Source organism: Protomyctophum bolini, assembly GCF_963924005.1.
Source record: "Protomyctophum bolini genome assembly, chromosome: 13".
Taxonomy (NCBI): Eukaryota; Metazoa; Chordata; class Actinopteri; order Myctophiformes; family Myctophidae; genus Protomyctophum; species Protomyctophum bolini.
In genome coordinates this window covers 30,645,583-30,664,179 of record NC_137874.1, presented here as the reverse complement: position 1 = coordinate 30,664,179, position 18,597 = coordinate 30,645,583, and the positions used below count along the sequence as shown (strand labels likewise).

General features: G+C 41.4%; 2 protein-coding genes across 2 annotated transcripts; one reads left to right on the top strand and one right to left on the bottom strand.

Moving 5' to 3' along the window:
• Positions 1-1,064: 1,064 nt before the first annotated feature.
• On the top strand, positions 1,065-11,126 carry nle1 (notchless homolog 1). The gene is made up of 13 exons (XM_080780248.1): positions 1,065-1,123; positions 2,139-2,291; positions 2,699-2,919; positions 3,019-3,098; positions 3,354-3,430; positions 3,833-3,930; positions 4,210-4,402; positions 4,509-4,644; positions 4,783-4,829; positions 4,964-5,166; positions 6,033-6,192; positions 7,655-7,725; positions 9,681-11,126. Exons 2-13 carry the CDS (start codon positions 2,151-2,153, stop codon positions 9,691-9,693), a joined length of 1,440 nt encoding a protein of 479 aa, XP_080636374.1. The 5' UTR covers positions 1,065-1,123; positions 2,139-2,150; the 3' UTR covers positions 9,694-11,126.
• Positions 11,127-11,456: 330 nt separating this feature from the next.
• Positions 11,457-18,263, bottom strand: slc25a1a (solute carrier family 25 member 1a; the record flags this gene model as incomplete). Its single annotated transcript, XM_080780249.1, has 9 exons — positions 11,457-14,515; positions 14,645-14,718; positions 14,827-14,942; positions 15,082-15,186; positions 15,845-15,929; positions 16,559-16,697; positions 17,106-17,205; positions 17,550-17,642; positions 18,014-18,263. 9 exons carry the CDS (start codon positions 18,261-18,263, stop codon positions 14,401-14,403), a joined length of 1,077 nt encoding a protein of 358 aa, XP_080636375.1. The 3' UTR covers positions 11,457-14,400.
• Between the last annotated feature and the right edge of the window lie 334 nt (positions 18,264-18,597).

Genomic DNA, 18,597 nt, shown 5'->3' with positions numbered 1-18,597 from the left:
TGGTTGCATTTGTACACTCTCAGAGTTACAAATGGCTAAACACTGAAGATTTTACTGTGTGTGACTTAAACTGTGTCGATTTACTGATGGAGAAGTTCTCCAGACAAAACAATTTCACTAAAAATCTACATGAAGTAAATCTGTTATTTTTTATCTTTTGTCACTTTGTTTAAAATGGTGTTTGAATCTGATGGCATTACAGCTGATCATCTTCATAATTAATCATAAGAACATTTAGATGTATTGTGAATTCCAATGCTATTTATTTTCCATAGACTATTTTAATCTTGCTTTCTAAATCAGCCTTATGCCAGAAAGCCTTGTTTTCTTCAGGATTTACTTGTTGATCATTAGGGCCCAATTGAAGGATTTCCTTCCCCCCCCTGTAATAAGGCAATAACTGAATAATATTGGTTGATTGTGGTATGGTTATGATCTGTGTGAGTGAGATAAAGAAAGACAGTGAATGTATGTATTGTATATTGACATCTAAGAATTGGTATTGGAATCCAGTGATTCACAACCTTCTCAGGCTGTGAACCCTGAATCATGGCCTTGCTTCTAGTAACAGTTGCAACACAGAACATCATGTGATCAGGACTTGTTGGTATGTCAAAATATCACATATAATACATGTATAAACAATGAGAGACTTTTCCACAAATAAACATATTCATACTTCAATAGGAAAGTTGCTCAGACAGAGTTCTCTGTTGTGTCAGACCAACATCAACAGCCTTGAAGGTACCAGAACTCTCCTGGTTCTGACTTCATTCTGACTCACTCTTTTTTCTTTTCTTTTTTTCTAAAATGTCTCACTCTAGTGACGTTCAAACTAAACTGTGACGTTTATATCTCGCGCAGACTACATACAGAGAAAAGAGCATCAAAGGAGAAGATGAGCACAAAATATGGAAAAAGCCACTGATGCTTAACCTCGCCCACCAGGCTTTCCACCACGCTTACCCTTGCTTACCGGACAATTTTCCCATGATTCATTGCGCGCGCATAACAACTCCGTGCAGTGTGTTAGGTTCTCTTGGAACTCAATGCTCTTCGCTACACGTGTGTGAAGCGGTGTGGAGTTGTCATACGAACAGCAGCTAAAACAACCTAAACTCAGGTAGGAGTTTTTACTTGTTGGATTGACATAAATAGTATATATATACAACAGAATAAATCAGATAAAGGGTGATTAACAGGTTACGTTTCAATAGATACATTTGTGACGTTTAATAGCGTGGAAAAAGGAAATATACCTTGGTTAAGATGGCTAGCAGAGAGCTAATGTGGCTTTTGGGGTTTCATGAAAAGCATCGTCCTTCTATTCTGCCTTAATAACATTTCTATAGGGCTGCACAGCAGCACATGGATGTTTGTAGTATATTCTCTACATTTGGACATGTTGGTACTATAGCCCTGGTCCATAGCTGCCTCTAATGCTGTGCAACGGCATTATAGAGCTATGGACCAGAGCTAGTTGGTACCTAGCCCCTCTCGGAACCCCCTGGGTCAGCCCAATCCGAACCGAACCGGGCTGACATAAAGTCATAAAAGTGTCAGAAACTTTACTACATTCGGGTTCTGCTTGCGGGGCTAGTTGGTACCATAGTAACATAAAGATTGATTTGATGTGCTGTAGTCTTGGATCACGACTATTGCTTTATCATAGACATAGATACGCAAAACATTAAAATATAGTCTTTATTCCAACGTGCTGACTGCTGATACATTTGAATGCTGCTTTTAATTAAAACAAATACAAAGTAAGTATCCTGCACTTGACGACGATACATTGCTTTTTTGTAAACATATGACACCTGGAAAAGGGCCATCCTTGGATCAAGGCTCAATACTCTTGTGTATTTTGAGTTTGACATTTGCCTATTTGTCAAAATACATCTATGATAGTCTTCATTCAAGGATAGAAAAGGGGCATTGTGTGTGTTTTGGTACCTTGAGAGGCATTGTCACAGGCACATGGGGGACTTACTTGAGCAATTTATTAAACTTGTACGGTCAAAATCAATGCAATACTGTAAACACCTATGTCTGCTTGTAAACCATATAGACTATAAAGCAAAGTCTCTTGCACATGTGATGTGACTGTACAAAACAGATTGTGATTCTGATTTCAGACATAGAGGATCATGAGTGTGAGTGGGGACGTGGAGAGGCTCCTAATCCAGTTCCAGGATGAAAGTGGGGAGGTGCTTGGCACACCTTTTGATGTTCCCCTGGACATCACTCCTGACAAACTGCAACTGGTCTGCAATGCACTTTTACAGAAGGTAAGATTAGTAGAGTACTACTAGGGTCATATCTAGCCGCAATTTGCACTGATGACTCAGAGTCATCGTTAGACTGACACCCTACCCAAAACCTTAACCGCACTGCAAGCAGGGCGCAACGCATGTCGGACCATAGCGACGGGTGATTTCCGCATGTCGGACCTTTGGCGTTACGGATCTACATGTGCATCCCAAATAGCTGATCTACGAACTTACAACGGACCCTCACAATGGACCCTCTTAGAACTCTGGATGCCCTGTTTTGTCCCTATTATAATTGGGGGAAATAAATAAATTATATATTTAGATTTTCAAAATCCTTCAAAAATAGTAGTTCTACAAGCTTGTAGATCAGCTATTAACAAAAAGGGTACAAATGGTTAATCAACTTCCGATACCTTTTGCAGGAAGAGCCAGTGCCTCTGGCGTTCTTCGCCCGTGGTGAGGCCGAGGTTGTGTCCGATCTAGGGACATGTGTGAAGGCTCTGGGGATTGAAACAGAGCAGGTGCTGCCAGTGGTGTACCAGCCCCAGGCTGTGTTCAGGGTCCGGGCCGTGGCGAGGTGTACCAGCTCGCTACAGGGCCACACAGAGGCTGTCATATCAACTGCCTTCAGTCCGACGGGAAAGTAAGCTTCTCTCATCATGCCATCCTCATGCACATAGCATTCTGTCTCTCTGATCCCAGGTGACCACACTGACTTCATTATTGTCCGCATTTGTTTCAGGTACTTGGCCAGTGGTTCTGGTGACACTACTGTGCGTTTCTGGGACTTGATGACAGAGACACCTCACCACACAGCTAGAGGTCTACATATTTCTTAATCTAATCTAACCATAATCTATTCTATAAAGTTGAAGTTGCCTGATTTCCTGCATAATTTCTGTTGTGTGTGTGTGTGTGTGTGTGTGTGTGTGTGTGTGTGTGTGTGTGCGTTGTCAGCACAATAACCCTAGCAAGCTGTTATGCGACAAGCGTTTTTGTGAAAATAAAAATGCGAAACGGCAAGATTGTGTTTGTGTGCAACGCTCACCATTGTGGGTATACGTTCTTCTGCTTCAGGCCACACCCACTGGGTTCTGTCCATTTCCTGGTCACCTGACGGCAAGAAGCTGGCATCAGGGTGCAAGAACAGTCAGGTGTGTTTTGCACATACTGTACACGCAACACACACACATTAACCAAATGTATAATTCCATTGTCTTATGCTCTTCTCATATTTATCCTGTTTAACCAAATTAAAACCAAAACTGTTATGGTCATTAACTTAATGGGGCAGTAGTTCAACATCATGCAAAAAGTGAAAATCACACCCGTGTGAAGTGAGGGGCGCTCACACGTCTTCATTCATCATCTCATTCTGGCCAATCACATTTTGCGTCCTCACTTTCGTCTTCAATGTTTGTGTTTACACAAACTCCCAAAGCTGGCCATTCATTGTCGATGGCATTCAATGTTTGTGTTAATACAATGTTTGTGTTTACCTTCAAAGCTGGACATGAGAGGGGCTGTAATGATGTTATTTGTTGCTGTGTGTGTAGATCTGTGTGTGGGATCCTGTGACAGGACAGCAGATAGGGAAGACTCTGACAGGACACACCAAATGGATCACCTGGCTCAGCTGGGAACCTCTACATCTGTAAGACTCTCTAACTCCTTATACCTGTATTACACTTGGTCTGGCCTCGTGTTGCGCACTGAAAATAGGCAATCTTCAAGCTCAACATGCAAGCGACCATCGTTAATCTTATAATAAACCCAAACTGTGAGTTATATGATCTTGTGATCTGCTATTGCCTCATCCTAGCACCACAGAGTGCATGCAGTGAAAGGACATGCAATGAAAAATACCCTAAACGAGGATGTACTGTATAGAATGTGTTTACAATGTGTTTACCTGAAACCTCCTTCCCCACAGGAACCCAGAGTGCCGCTACCTGGCCAGCAGCTCAAAGGATGGATCTGTCCGTATTTGGGACACAGTGTTGGGCCGCTATGAGAAGATCCTGACGGGACACACCCAGTCTGTCACCTGTGTAAAGTGGGGAGGCGATGGACTCCTCTACACCTCCTCCCAGGACCGGACCATTAAAGTGTGGAGAGCCAAAGATGTAAGTGCGTGTGTGTGTGTGTGTGTGTGTTGTGTGCGTGCACACCTGTGATATTCGTCCTACTACTGGGTCCTCATGCACTCTTTGTGTGTGTGTGTATGTGTAGGGGGTCCAGTGTAGGACTCTTCAGGGACACGCTCACTGGGTCAACACCCTGGCTCTCAGCACAGACTATGTCCTCCGCACCGGAGCCTTTGAACCGGCCACAGCCACTGTCAACCCCCAGGACATCACTGGGTCATGTGAGTGGTACAGTCACAATAGATACCGAAAATACAAATAATAGTACGTATTATTGTATATAATGTGAACACAAAATAAAAATCACACCAGAGGCAGAGTATTGTGTTTACAAGCCTTTTTTTCCTCCTTTTCTGCAGTGGAAGAAGTGAAGGAGAAAGCCTTAGAGAGATACAACAAAGTTAGGGTAAGTGTTGTTTATTTTTTTGGGGGGCTTTTATGCCTTTATAGTAGGGGAGTGACACGCAGCAAAGGTTATCAGGTATTTCAGCCCTAAAAAACAGTGATTACAAAGAGGGGTATGTTTGTTACTGTTGGCAGGGTGAATCCCCAGAACGTTTGGTGTCTGGCTCTGATGATTTCACCATGTTCCTGTGGAACCCTGCAGAGGACAAGAAGCCACTGGCCAGGATGACTGGACACAGCGCTCTGGTCAACCAAGTGCTCTTCTCCCCAGACACTCGGCTTGTAGCCTCTGCTTCCTTCGACAAGTCCATCAAGATCTGGGATGGACGGACCGGAAAGTAATATAACCTTTTTAATGTTTATTCATATACAGTAAGTTAGAGAGCGCTTTACATAAAAGTGAAGAAGGAATAAGCTATTTGAACTAAAGTAAAATTACAGAATAAGCAGTGTTATGTACGATTGAGTCTATGAAATGTTTTGTTGTAGTTGTTTTAGGACATCATTAAAAACAAGTTTCAGTTAACTAAAATTGAGAAAAAATAAAGGGAAGCTCCGCACACTCAGATCTGCGCACAATCTGTATTTATTTAGCAAGCTTTCGGCCTACTGACCACCTTCAGGCATCATGCCTGAAGAAGGAGCTTCCCTTTATTTTGTCTCATGTTCCCTTTGTGGCTCCAGAACCTCTTAAGTTTTTTCAGCGGATGAGCGGTGGTTCTTTTTCCATTTTTCTTCCAGTTAACTAAAATTAAAATGGAAAATAATACTGAATGATAAAAAAACAGTTAAAATAAAAACTAAAGCTAAGCTTGGGTGAAAAGCAATGCATGTTGAAATGGATGTGCTAAAAGTAGACTAAAAGAAAAACTGCTAGCGAGTAGCGACCAAAAACTTGGGAATAGCATACAAATTTAAGAATATATTTAGATTATTTTTTTAACCATAAGTTGTGTAGTACTGCTGTTATCCTGATGATGGTGCTCTATCCTTAATTTTGGTTATCTGCCTATTAAGCTTGTTAAAGATTAGTTAGTTAGATCATGAAACAATAACACTATGTGAAAGTGTTGCTCTCTTATCTTACCCTTTTCTTTCATAGTGCATCGTTTCTCTTCTCCTTATTTTGAAGTAATTTGATTCATTAAACTCGTCATACAACTAAATTATTCAATTATCATCATCATCATTATTTTACTTTCAGATACCTGACCTCCCTGCGAGGTCATGTGTCAGCTGTTTACCAGGTGGCGTGGGCGGCCGACAGTCGGCTGCTGGTCAGCGGCAGCAGTGACAGCACACTGAAAGTTTGGGACATCAAGACTGGCAAGCTCAACATGGATTTACCAGGCCATGCTGATGAGGTGAGGCTCGGGACGCATCATTGATTGAAGTATTTATTAACAGTTTGCAGAATTACAACGGTGACTTACATTTCAAGCACAACTCAATGGGATGAGGGGGTTCCAAATGTACTCTTACAGGTCTGTAACATTTTGAGTTATCGGGGTCTGTTTGATAACTACTGATTTATAAATAAATGAATATTCCATTATTATTGGTTAAAGTGAAGCTACAAGTTAGAGTAAAAAATAATGTAAATGGTACAGTAGTGCAACATCAACTGAAGTGTTCAAAATTCAAAATAATCGATGACTGTAAATTACATACCATATTTACATGGTATCGGAATGACATAGATAGGCTGACATACTCACTGAAACTTACTTAGCAATTTGTGTGTGTCATCCTCTGCACGGCTATTTTAAAAGCCCTGGGGATCATACCATTATATTCTACATACAGTACCCAACCATCTTTTTGCCCTGAGTGAGGGTAGTGATAAAATGACAGAGGATGAAAGGTTTGTATGGATTGGTCAGCTGCAGTATATTCCCTGGGGGGTTATATGGCAACTGATCAATCGCTGCTAACTAAAATCATTTATATATTTTTATGTAAACACAGGGCAAAGTTTCATACTATGACTTTAATAAAAACGTAGAATAATAATGATTGTTATTAATAATAATACCAGTCCAGTAGTAATCATTATAATGTTGTTGGTGGCCAAGAAAAGGCTGTCTAGATGTCAGGGGTCTGTGTTTGTATGTCAAGGAGGGATTATTTTAAATGTCAAAGATCATGGCCATGTTTCCTTTTCACATCAACAAAGTCTAATCTATAGCCACCAAATTATACCAATACTTTGTGTTGGATAGCAGTTATTAGTCTGTTAAGACAACTTACGAGCAGTAATTGATCTAACACTGAAGAGCAGAATAGTGTCAGGATTTATTTTACGAAGCTCTCCTTCTCAACCCCTGGTCCTTGGGACCCCTGGTAATGCTGGACATTGATTGCATTCACCTGGTGTCCTCTATACAGTACCTAATCAAGGACTGTGATGGAAAACACTCCTGAGGACTGGAGCTGGGTGAATCACTATTTATCAGTGAGGGGAGACAGGTGTGTGTGTTGTAGACTGCTGTGCCTCTGAGGATCCCAATCCCACCAGTGACTTAATTTGACCACTCGCCTCACAAGTCAAGTCAAGTCACTATTTTGGTGTTTTGTACTGTAGATGATGTTCTTTATGGGCAGGGGTCCTTAACATCCCTGTATATTGTCCTTTTGAGTGCGCAATGACCTGAAAAACTCAGGTAGCTCAGTCAAAATGAGGATGTTTTTTATTTTCCTGCGTGCGTGCATTTCATAAAAATAAAATGCTTGCTCAGGGTGGGACAATGTCAGGTCACTGCTCTATTATGTGTCTTGAGACAATGTGTGTGTGTGTGTGTGTGTGTGTGTGTGTGTGTGTGTCAGGTGTTTGCTGTGGACTGGAGTCCTGATGGGCAGAGAGTTGCCAGTGGAGGGAAAGACAAGTGTCTAAGAATGTGAGTTTCCAGCTTATCTCTTAAAACGTGGCAGTACATTTACAAGGGGGAGAGTATATGCTGGGTAATTAAATGGCGTCATTTACTACATTGAGGGATTGAGATCGATTATATCTAGGGATGCACGATAATTATCGTCCCGATAAATTGCGACCCGATATTAGCAATTATGACGTCATCCCGATAAATTCGATAACGTTATAATAGCGCCGATAATATACTTTATATGGGCTCGAAATTGCGATCATTTTGGACGCAAATGCGCCTGAAATTTTATCTGTGCGACCTAAAAATATAGTTGGTAGCAACTATGGGACTACCAATCATTTCTGTGGTGCGCCCAAACGCTCCCCGAGTCGCCAATCTCTCCGGAGGAACGGCTGAGACGAGCGAGAGAGAGACGCTTCTCCACTCTGTCTGTTGCAGTGTGTAGTTCCATAGCAGGCCAATAGCCCCGCCTGCTTCTCCTCTCTATCTCCCATTCTCCCCTCTCTCATTTCACTCACTGACTCGCATTCATACGAACGGTGACGACTGTCTCAGCAGCTGACGAGCGCGTATTGGTGCTCGTTCATTCATCTCGCTGTTGAATGCGTGTCACTCGTTACCGGTTGTAGTTTATTAATTTGCTCCAGTTGTGTAGCATTGTGAAACGCGACGCGACCGTTTTGGTTGAGAAATGTAGAAGTAGTAGCTGTTTGGCTACATGATGCTACAGACCATGCTAATGACTATATGCTAACAACAACGTCTATCACTGGAACTTGGATAGTGTTGTATTTGTGTTTACACACGCACACACACAGACAATAGTGGTTCTCAAAGTGGGATCCGGGGAGTCAGAGTTTACAAATGGAACGAAATTGACCCTTACAGGTCCATTTGGTTCCATTTGTACCCTCTCAGAGTTGACATTGATTTTACGATATAAATAAAAAATTATAAATTGAGGTCCCTTATGTAAATGGCATTAAATGGGGGGTCAGTAGCCTAATGCATGTCAAACTGGGTGTCCTTGAAATAAAAATGATGAGAATCACTGCTAGAGCCCTGGCATATATTTTCAAATGGGTGTCTGTGGGCTAACAATTTGGGGTCCTTGCTCCTTGACATGGAAAAGTTTTGAGGCCAACTGACCGGACACACACAGACATTCACAGACATTATATTGTTGTTTTTATTCATTTAAAAAAATTCACACCTGTGTGAAGTGAGGGGCACTCTTATCATCATACGTCATCTGGCCAATCACAATTTGCTCTGGGACTCCCAATTTATATTGTAAAATCAATGTTATTTTTACTCTGAGAGTATACAACTGGAAATGTTCCATTTGTACACTCAGAGTTACAGACCCATAAGGGTCCATTTGGTTCCTAACTATATAATTTAGCTGGGGACCCCCTGGAACTCCCTCAGGTACCCCTGGGGCCGGGGGTCCCCGAACCCCACTTTGGGAACCACTGATATAGCCTACTATACTGTAATTGCTTAGGTCAAAGCTGTGTTACATGTACCGTTACTCACTAGTATGTATTTTTTATTCATGTCTATATATTTTTATTATCGGTTATCGTATCGGTATCGGTCTTTGAGAAGCAAGAAGTTCTCGATATCGGTATCGGTTTCAAAAAATCAATATCGTGCACCACTAATTATATCCTTCATTTTCATTCATTTATTCTTCCGATTTTCAATGTTTCCTGTCCCCAAATGTTAACTAATTTACATGTCTATGATTTAATTAAATGGTTTGATGCATATCATTTTATGAAATTGAATCAAGTGTCTTGATTTACCCATGTATTAGTTATTGAATGATGTTTGACAGTTTTAATTTAATTGCTTGTACATTGAGCACATGTGTCTGCACATGTAGTATTAATTAATTTATTTTACATTTAAACAATGATGTATTTGCCTGTCACACTGAATCTGTGTTGTGTACTTTCCAGATGGAGGAGGTAGCACCACTTGCTATCTCATCATGGCCGAGCGAGTGATTGACCACCCAGCCTCCAATCACAAGGGTTTCCGTCAACCCCCTGCTGTCTTCTATAAAGAAAGCTAGAGGAGGCAAGGATAAACCTAATACCGCATTTGGCTTTATTCCTCAGTTCCCCCACAACAAGGGAATTTTGTAAAGTGACTTACATCATGAGTGTAGATGCAAACGGCTTCTCCAGTAGATGCAAACGGCTTCCAACTTTCCATAGACCAAGACCAGATGGGAGTAATGCCAAACTTTATGCTCTGAGGGGTTGAGCTGAACAGGAATGTTAAGAGTAGGTTTTTGCATTCATAGCAATGCAAATGTTAACTAGAAATGCACTCTGTCGAGATGCCAACTTGCGCCTTGCACACAAGTAGGCAATGTATGGCCTACTTGTGCACAAGCAGAGCATGCCACGAGGTGCGCTCACCATTGGCATCACCGCTTCAAAAAAACAACTGATATGACCAAATACCAAACTTGAAACGTACCTTAGTTACGTCACCAAGAATGGTGGTCCCTTATTGGCTGTTAATGGTGACGTAACCAACGTCACCGACCATGGGCTACGTACGGTCTTAAACAAGGACACCAAATACAGTACATACATACAGTACTGTACGTATTACCCAGCCGATCGCAGTACTTGTGAGCTCTGCTTGCGCAAGTAAAAACATAAGTTTGATAGTGAGCATCTATTTAATAAGATTAACATCAGCCTGAGTGGATTAAGACTCAGTGACGTCACTCAACCCCTCACACCACCCTAGTCATTACCATTACTATATTGACTGACACTTTGCTTATTTGAAGACGTCAAGGAAAGGGTGAAATTGATGAAAGTCTTGAGAGAGTTCAAACAGAATAAAATGGAACTCTAGCTGATGAGTGGCAAACTAACCTTAACTTTTCCATGCACTACCTCCCCTTTACCCAATTTCAACCTGGTGTCACTGTTTTGGGCATGTAGGCGGAAATATCAGATCTACAAGCTCACAATGCATTGCGACATGTTGCGAGTTTGTAAATCGGATGTTTTTGCTATTCGTCATGTGACGAAGTGTGTATATAGGGCTTAAGTGTTTAAGCCTTACCAGGTGTGCTACTGTATGTAGGTGACAGGAAGGACTAGGCCAGACAACAGGTGGGAGAGGTTAAATACATGGTCGTGATGTTAATGCTGATGACAAACTCCTCTAATCTGTTCAACCAGTCCGTAAAGCCCCAGCCTTTTGTAGAGGACATTTGTATGTTACCCACACACTTAATTTAGTGTCATTTATTCTTTGTAATATGGCGGTGGTGCTCAAAATATTTTACACATTTTATTTACACCATCGTACAAAAAGTATAAAACATGTTCAAAGCTGAACAAGGAGGGAGACACAAGATCTGACAATTACCTCCATTAAGATTCAATAAAGTTTTATGGTAAATTACCGCCTTTGTTTTCAGTATGCTTCTACCAACTTTGTTATTCACATATCATGTCATGTTGGTTGTGAAATTATAGTGGTTTACTTGTCCACCACAGCACTATGCATCTCATACTTCTGGGTCCTGGTTCCATTATCTCAGGCTTATTCACATAACGGGTACCCTTTGTGTATATTTTTTATGGATGTGACCAGATTAACCCCCACCCCCCTTTTGCACAAGCCTGACATTTGGCAACCACTATACATGCCTGCAGCCTTGCTAAACAGGTGGTGGGTCTTGGATTTAACAGCACATTAAGAACAACACACAGATTTGGCTTGCTAATCACATGTTTATTAGGCCAATGAAAACGGATTATGGCTACATAAAAATTGGTTTGTCTTGCACATGTTTAAGTGTCGTTTTAAACATGCCAGCAAATGTTACTTACTTTTCTATTGAAACATGGATGTACATGTGATTGTAGACTTTGGATAATGCCAGCAAAAACGCCCGCTTACGGCATGACCATGTAGACATGCCGTCAACCCATTTATAAAAGCAGCAACACATACGTACATGTACATTCAAACAAATATAAAAACAACTTTAATTTAACTTATACAGAAGAGACAACATTGAGGATAAATAAATGTTTACAACTTGAAGGATGGTAGATTTCAAATGATGGGTGTTTGGCTTATAAAAGTTAGGCAAAGCAAAGTTACTATGTTTACCCAGGGTACCTGGACTAAGCTCAATAACTTGTTTACAGCCAGGCCCTGCTCATAGAACATTTCATGGTAGGGGTTTAATGCCTTGCTCAAGGGCACAGCAGTGGTAATTTTAACGTGCCGTTCCGGGGATACGAACTAGCGACCTTCCGATATCAAGACCGCTCCGCAAACCGTTCGGCCACTGCTGCTAAGTTAAGGACTCTTGTTCAAGGATGTGTGGTGTAGTAGGCTACAGAAATACAAATAGCCTTTCAGATAGTTGAGATGCTATTGAGCCTTATTTATACTCCATCGCAGAAAAATCTGTTTTTGGCAAGTGACACCATTGTGCGATGCGCAATGAAGAATTTGCCTATATAGTTAGTTATGGCATACAGTGTCATTGAGCTTGTAGATCTGATATGTTTAAGATAGAAAATGCTTTTTTACAAATCTAACCCTGCATTGATCCCGCTGAAGAAGAGATAGTTGTCTTAATGTTTTCACTAGTTAGCCTCAACAGTAGTTTTGATTCACTTGAGAACAGCAGGTTAGCAAAAAAGCTACATATTTTTAGACATGCACAGATTTGCATCTGGAAGCTCTCAAATTGACTATGTGCCGGCTTTACAGACCTGCACAGTAATTAGGTATCCAAGTTGCCATATCAGTTATCCCTTCAAAGTCAGATAGTGTGGATTGTAAGCCACTTTGAATTAATTTGGCCACACAAACATTTGGAAATTCCAAGTATAAACCTCAACACAGCTTTACACCTTTCATAGTCTTGATAATGAGACTGACTCAAAGAGTGTGACATTTTGTAGTGTTCTCAAATCAGTGTGGCAACACTGCTGCGGTCTATAAATTCTTATGACATGCTTACGAAGATTTTGGAATTTGGATTTGCTTTAATATGCACATCAGCAAACTGAAGGACCAGGCTCCCTACAGCAATGATACGTGGCAACATGTTACATGTATAAATAACAAAATGGAATTCAGTGTATGCCAGAGAAGTCTGCATGATTTTCATTAGAACCCAACACTAGAAATCAACTGGTAGGGTGTTGGGTTAAATTGAAAACGTGAATGCACTAAGACCTTGAGGTGCATTATTGAATGCTACTATTAATGCTACATAGTGAGCTGCATATGGTTACATGCAGTCATATTCTGTCAGTCACAAAACACATGAATAGCATTTCTATAGTCCACCACAAAGACAAATCCAGAGCTTATGGTTTGCACAGTGACAGAAACAAGCAATAACACTAATATGCATTTATGTGCTGTACAGCTGGGTTTTGAAAGTCACAATTCCAGTTCTGCAATGTGCTTTTTTTTGGTTGAGTCTGCTCACATTTCCGTCACTAGTTTAGAAGAGTAAGTGCTTGGTGAATCAAAAGACACATGTACGGCTTCATCAAAGTACAAATAAGTGTTCATCCCTTACAGCCATGTACAGTAAAAATGGTCTTAGCTTAGCTAGCTAAAGTTGTAACATACTGTATTCCCTTCTTGTGTTAACAGTTTCTAGTGATTTCCTGACACATTGGCTTAAATCTTGTAATGTTAAAGGATTACTTTTTATATAGACACTATAATATATCCTAATTACACAAGGATGCCACTGCCATCAAGTGAACACATTAACTCACATTTATGCTCTATAGATCAAGCATAAATTAAAAATATTGGATTAGCCACAATGCAGTCCTAATTTACCAATAGGAAACGAGTTATGGGCTAATGGGAAATGCTATTGTTCTTGGGTCTGTTTCTAGTCGTTTTACACATGGCCAGAAAATGAGCCAAAATGTGTCTGAGGAGTTGAGAGTAAAGATGAATTTATACTTTATACAATTTTCTAAACAGCTGTGGAATAAATTATACATTACCCAGGAGTCATGGACTGTGTCCGAAATGACACACTACTCCCTGCAGTATATAGTGAGTTTGCCATTTTGTAATGCTGCCTAGATTTATAGTGATACTTATTTCCTATACTCCCTATAGTGAGTTTACCCCCCCCCCCTTGTAGCGAGTAGTGAATTATTTCAGACACAGTCAACAGTGAAAGGTAGGATTGTCTCACAAACAAATTATGCAAATTTGACTACTGACCTCTAATTATTTTGTAATGTGTCCCCGGTAAGGGCGGTGTCATGCAATTTATGGAGTATAGTTAACTTCACCCTTTTGTTTCCTATTGTTTTTGTTTGGGTTGGTATGCAAAAGCGGGTTATCAATGTTCTGACAGGGACACAGAGCCTTTTAAAACAGCAACATAATGCTGCTTCAACATATTGGGTCATAACTTTGCTCGAGGCACAAATGCTGGTCCCAGTGCGAAAGCAACTGGAGAAGCCACTGCTTTAATATGTCAAAGGAAAAAATAAGGTCAAGGTAAATAACAGGGTCAAGCTGAATAGATGTTTGAACCTTTCATAGCCATGTGGAAACCTACGTACTGGGACCGTAGTGGAACTGGTCAGAAACGTGTGAACTTGTGTTTTCTCTTCAACTTCTCCCTGCACTCCCTGGTTAGTTAGTCTTCCATACGTTGTTCAGTAGTTTGACAACCTCCTCATAGATTACAAAGACGATGGCCACATCCAAACACACCCGGCCCAGTCTGGGAACTGTACCTTTATAGAACCTACAATTATGACAAAATGAGGTGACATTTCTTTGCTTGTGTATTTGTTTATAGCCATTATTTTTGATGCAGTAACATACTGTACTAAATATGATAATAGTGTTAGTGTTTGGATGAGGGGTTACTTACGCCTGCGGTCCTTCATGCTTTAAAATCTGGAAGGCACAGTCCACTGTGTGTTTGTAGCGGTGGGCCTCCAACCCCTATGAAATACAGTTATAAATGATGGTGGCTGTGTATCCGAGTGTCTGTGTAGTGTGTGGTTGTGACTGAGTGTGGTTGTGACTGAGTGACTGTGTGTAAAGTCTCACCTGCATTCTGGTCTTTACTACATCTAAAGGAGTATTTGCAAAAACACTGGCAGCTCCTGCCGTTGCTCCGAACATCGCTGTGACAATTGGGTGCAACTCTTTCCTAGGGTCGTCACCTTGAAGACCAAATCATTAGGTTGAACATTTAGATCAAAGCAAAATGAAGATACACATACAGACAAGACATTTTACAGAAAACATACTCTTCTTGGAGTTATAAATTATGCCAACAGTACAACCTGTTGGCTCTCTCACCTTTGTACCAATTACGGAGAGTGTTCATCACATAAAACCGGATGGCCTGATTTGTTCCTTGTTTTAGCACAGTTGCAGTAAGACCCTGGTAAGTCCCACGCACGCCTAAAAATAAATACATGAGACACGCAGTATAACAATGGGCAGATGCAAGAGTGTAGGACAGGTACATGCAAGTACAAATATAGACCAGTTTGTGAAGAAACGAGAAGAAACAATTATAGGATTTTGCTGCCAACTTTGGCTACGGGCTATAATTAAAGATTAAATTCCTACATGAGCAATATTATAAGCATCTAACAGATAAAGAAAGACAGGAGTCTAAGTACCCCGGCAGTAGATATATATTCTTGTGTCCCACTCTAATCCTAGTATGTTCCACAAAAATGGAGAATTATGGATGTTTTCAGGATGTAACTGATAACGCCACTGTTCTTAACATTACAACCTTCGTGAACATCTGGTTTGCCCTGAGAAATGATCACACAAACCGCCGTTATAGATAGCCAACTAGCCTACAAAAAAATGTCCAGTCACATTTAAATTTGCATTGAGCCTATTCCATTTCCTTCCTAATGATGTCAACACGTGACAGGATGTTGACATGGGTTTTCATTTCTCCTGGCAACAATAAACTGCTGATATGATACGGTCTATATAATGAAATGAGAGCCGGGCCACATCACACTGAGCCAGTGTCTCCAGCTTTAGATGGCCCCTTGAGATGCAGCATCTTGTTGTAGAGGGGGTCCTATAATCTCACCTTGTTCTCTGATGATCTCACTGACTCCATGGAAGAAACCTCTATAACGCGGCCGAAGAGAACGCTGATCGTGGATCAACTTCACCTAATGGTATGAGAATCAAGTCAAAGCAGAGGAGTTTGTTATAGACAGCACAAGTTTTACATTTAGGGCTGGAGCAACTAACAATTATTTTCACAATCACTTAAATCGGTTGGTAATTATGACATTAATCTATGCTGTGAATTAAAGTACAAAATTATGCTCATCATACTGAATTGTCTTTGAATGAATGTGAAAATGTGTTTACTCAGCGGTCAATAACATTATATTTTATAATATGGAACAAACAAAGACAAGCATTCACATTTTGGCATATTTGTAAAAAGCACACATGAAGAATGATACATCACTAAACCATCAATACATTTTTTTCTTCGATTGTTCAACCGATTATTCGATTCATAATTTCACCTGTAGTCACATTCAACCACAGCAGGGGTGAATAAGACTCCAATAAAAGGTGCTAGAAGATCTCTCACGTTCAGTCGTATTCAGTGTGGTTGAATGTGAACTTAAACCACCTCCCTCAGGGACAGGGTTCCTTAAGGGGGTTCCAAAAGGACTGTTACAGCACAGTAACTAACTACACATGATATGTTACATTTGTACTCTTGATTGAAGAAGCACTGACCTACAGTAGAACTACATCTCCCTTGTTCACCTAAACCAACCTTTAGTGTCTCCATTGGACAGACTACGACGATGGCCTCAGCTATGCCTGCTCCTAAACCACACAGGAGACTCCGCGTGTTGTCTAGGCGACCGTTGGCATCCCGCATAGGGTTGCTGAGGATCTCAAACGTCCCAAATCTGAGAGGAAGAGCAGGTGTATGTGTGTGTGACGTGTGTGTGTGTGTGTGTGTGTGTGTGTGTGTGTGTGTGTGTGTGTGTGTGTGTGTGTGTGTGTGTGTGTGTGTGTGTGTGTGTGTGTGTAAAACAGCAAGAAAGAGGACACAAGATATAGTAGATGCTGATATACAGTAATAACTATAATTAAAAGCAGGTCTATAGAATAGATTTAAAAAATCAATTACTGTTTAGTACATTGTTTAACTTAACTCACCAACCTGCTCTTAGCTGGCAGTTACCGTAGGGGTACAGAGACTTGCTCAAGTGCAAGCCAGGAGGAGCTGGGGATCGAACCAGGAACCTTCCAGTTCCAAAATGGTCTGAGCTCCTGAGCCACACACATCAGTATTACAGTAGGATATATCTTACCTCACTGCAGACTTAGGGATAGATCCATAGAGCATAGAGCTAAGCCCTCGATACAGCCCTCTCAGGCCATGGTCCTGCACTGTCAGCTTCACACAGTCACCTGCAGAGATGCATACACAAATACATACAGCATACCCATCTCTGTGAAAAACCAAACAAACGTCTATGGTATTTCTTCTTTAAAACTTGGAAATGTGAGTTGTCATTGTGATAATGATAAATAGGAACTTAAAGTGTACTGTCATTGATCCAAGCCAAACACAATCGATTGATTTGATCATTAAAATAAAGTATAAACATGCTCAGAAAATTCATGTGGCCCACCCATTTGACCACTTAACACGGCAGCCATTTGGTTGCCTTCATTTCCAGGTGGGAAACACTGTTTTAAAGCACCGATCACAAGTCAACGAACCACACAGCAGCACAACCAAAGTGGCCTACCTATTCCTCTGTATCGTGTATCGAGTTGCAGCTGGGTCTTCACATACTCTGTAGGAAAGGTGATGCAAATCTCTATGCCTCCTGCGATGCCTCCTGGAAGACAAGAAAAAAGGGGTTAACCACTGGCTGGCTGCAGTATCTGCAGACTATTCAAACGAGCTTGCTCTTGAATTTTCCATTGAGCACAGCGATCTGATCACTTCATCGGTTTTCCTTCATCACTCATCTATGCACACAGTGGCTAGACTTCAGTGTAAGCCAGTCAGTGACTGAATGAACGGTAGACATCTATTCTAGGTTTTTGCATGACCACACACACACACACACACACACACACACACACATCCGATCAGATCAGATCCGATGACTATTCTGGTTGCTAAAGGCTGAGCAGCAGCAGGACATGTCTAGTCTAACTGGATTGAAATCCTATATTCATGTAATTGTGTCACCAATAACCTCACCTGCAAGAATAGCCTTGCCAGGGTGTGTTGTTTTCCTCCCTCCGATTGCAGCAGCTGCCAGTGTCCTCCTGGCTCCATATGCCTGGTAGTTATTCGCTGGGAGGGCGCCCAGCCCCGGACCCAAACATTGGGGTGGGGGCTGCGGGGTAGTAGCTGTGCCTGTGGTGGTGGTGGTCAAGCATCCGCGCCTGCTAGCACAGCTCTCACACGGCCCTTCTCGCACCGAAAACGGCTCCAATAACGAAGACATTCTCTGTCAGCGCTCTCTAGAATGACGGCAGGTTGCAGGGATAAACAGTCACAGCTCGCCGTGCCACTCAGCCTGAACTCGGACAATGTCAGACAATCCAGTTCTCCAGCGGCAACATAACACAGAGAGGCTGGCAGCGGGAGAATCATGAATATTAAAATTGCGGTCAGACGATGCGTCCTGCCATTGGTTCACCCTAATGCCAAACACCCAGTCACGTGACTGTCCCCTGCGTCCAATGGCGGCGACGATGGTGTTATTGATCCGAGCCCTCATTTGTTGTGAGTGACCACGCGAGAAATCATCTGAAATCAGGTAGTTATAACAAGACTCA

What these genes read in the sequence shown, in the direction of transcription:
- nle1 (XM_080780248.1), top strand. Translation starts at nt 2,151, where the DNA reads ATGAGTGTGAGTGGGGACGTGGAGAGGCTCCTAATCCAGTTCCAGGAT. An exon ending in ACCTCACCACACAGCTAGAG is followed by an intron (nt 3,099 to 3,353) that starts GTCTACATATTT and finishes CTTCTGCTTCAG; the next exon opens with GCCACACCCACTGGGTTCTG. An exon ending in AGAGATACAACAAAGTTAGG is followed by an intron (nt 4,830 to 4,963) that starts GTAAGTGTTGTT and finishes TACTGTTGGCAG; the next exon opens with GGTGAATCCCCAGAACGTTT.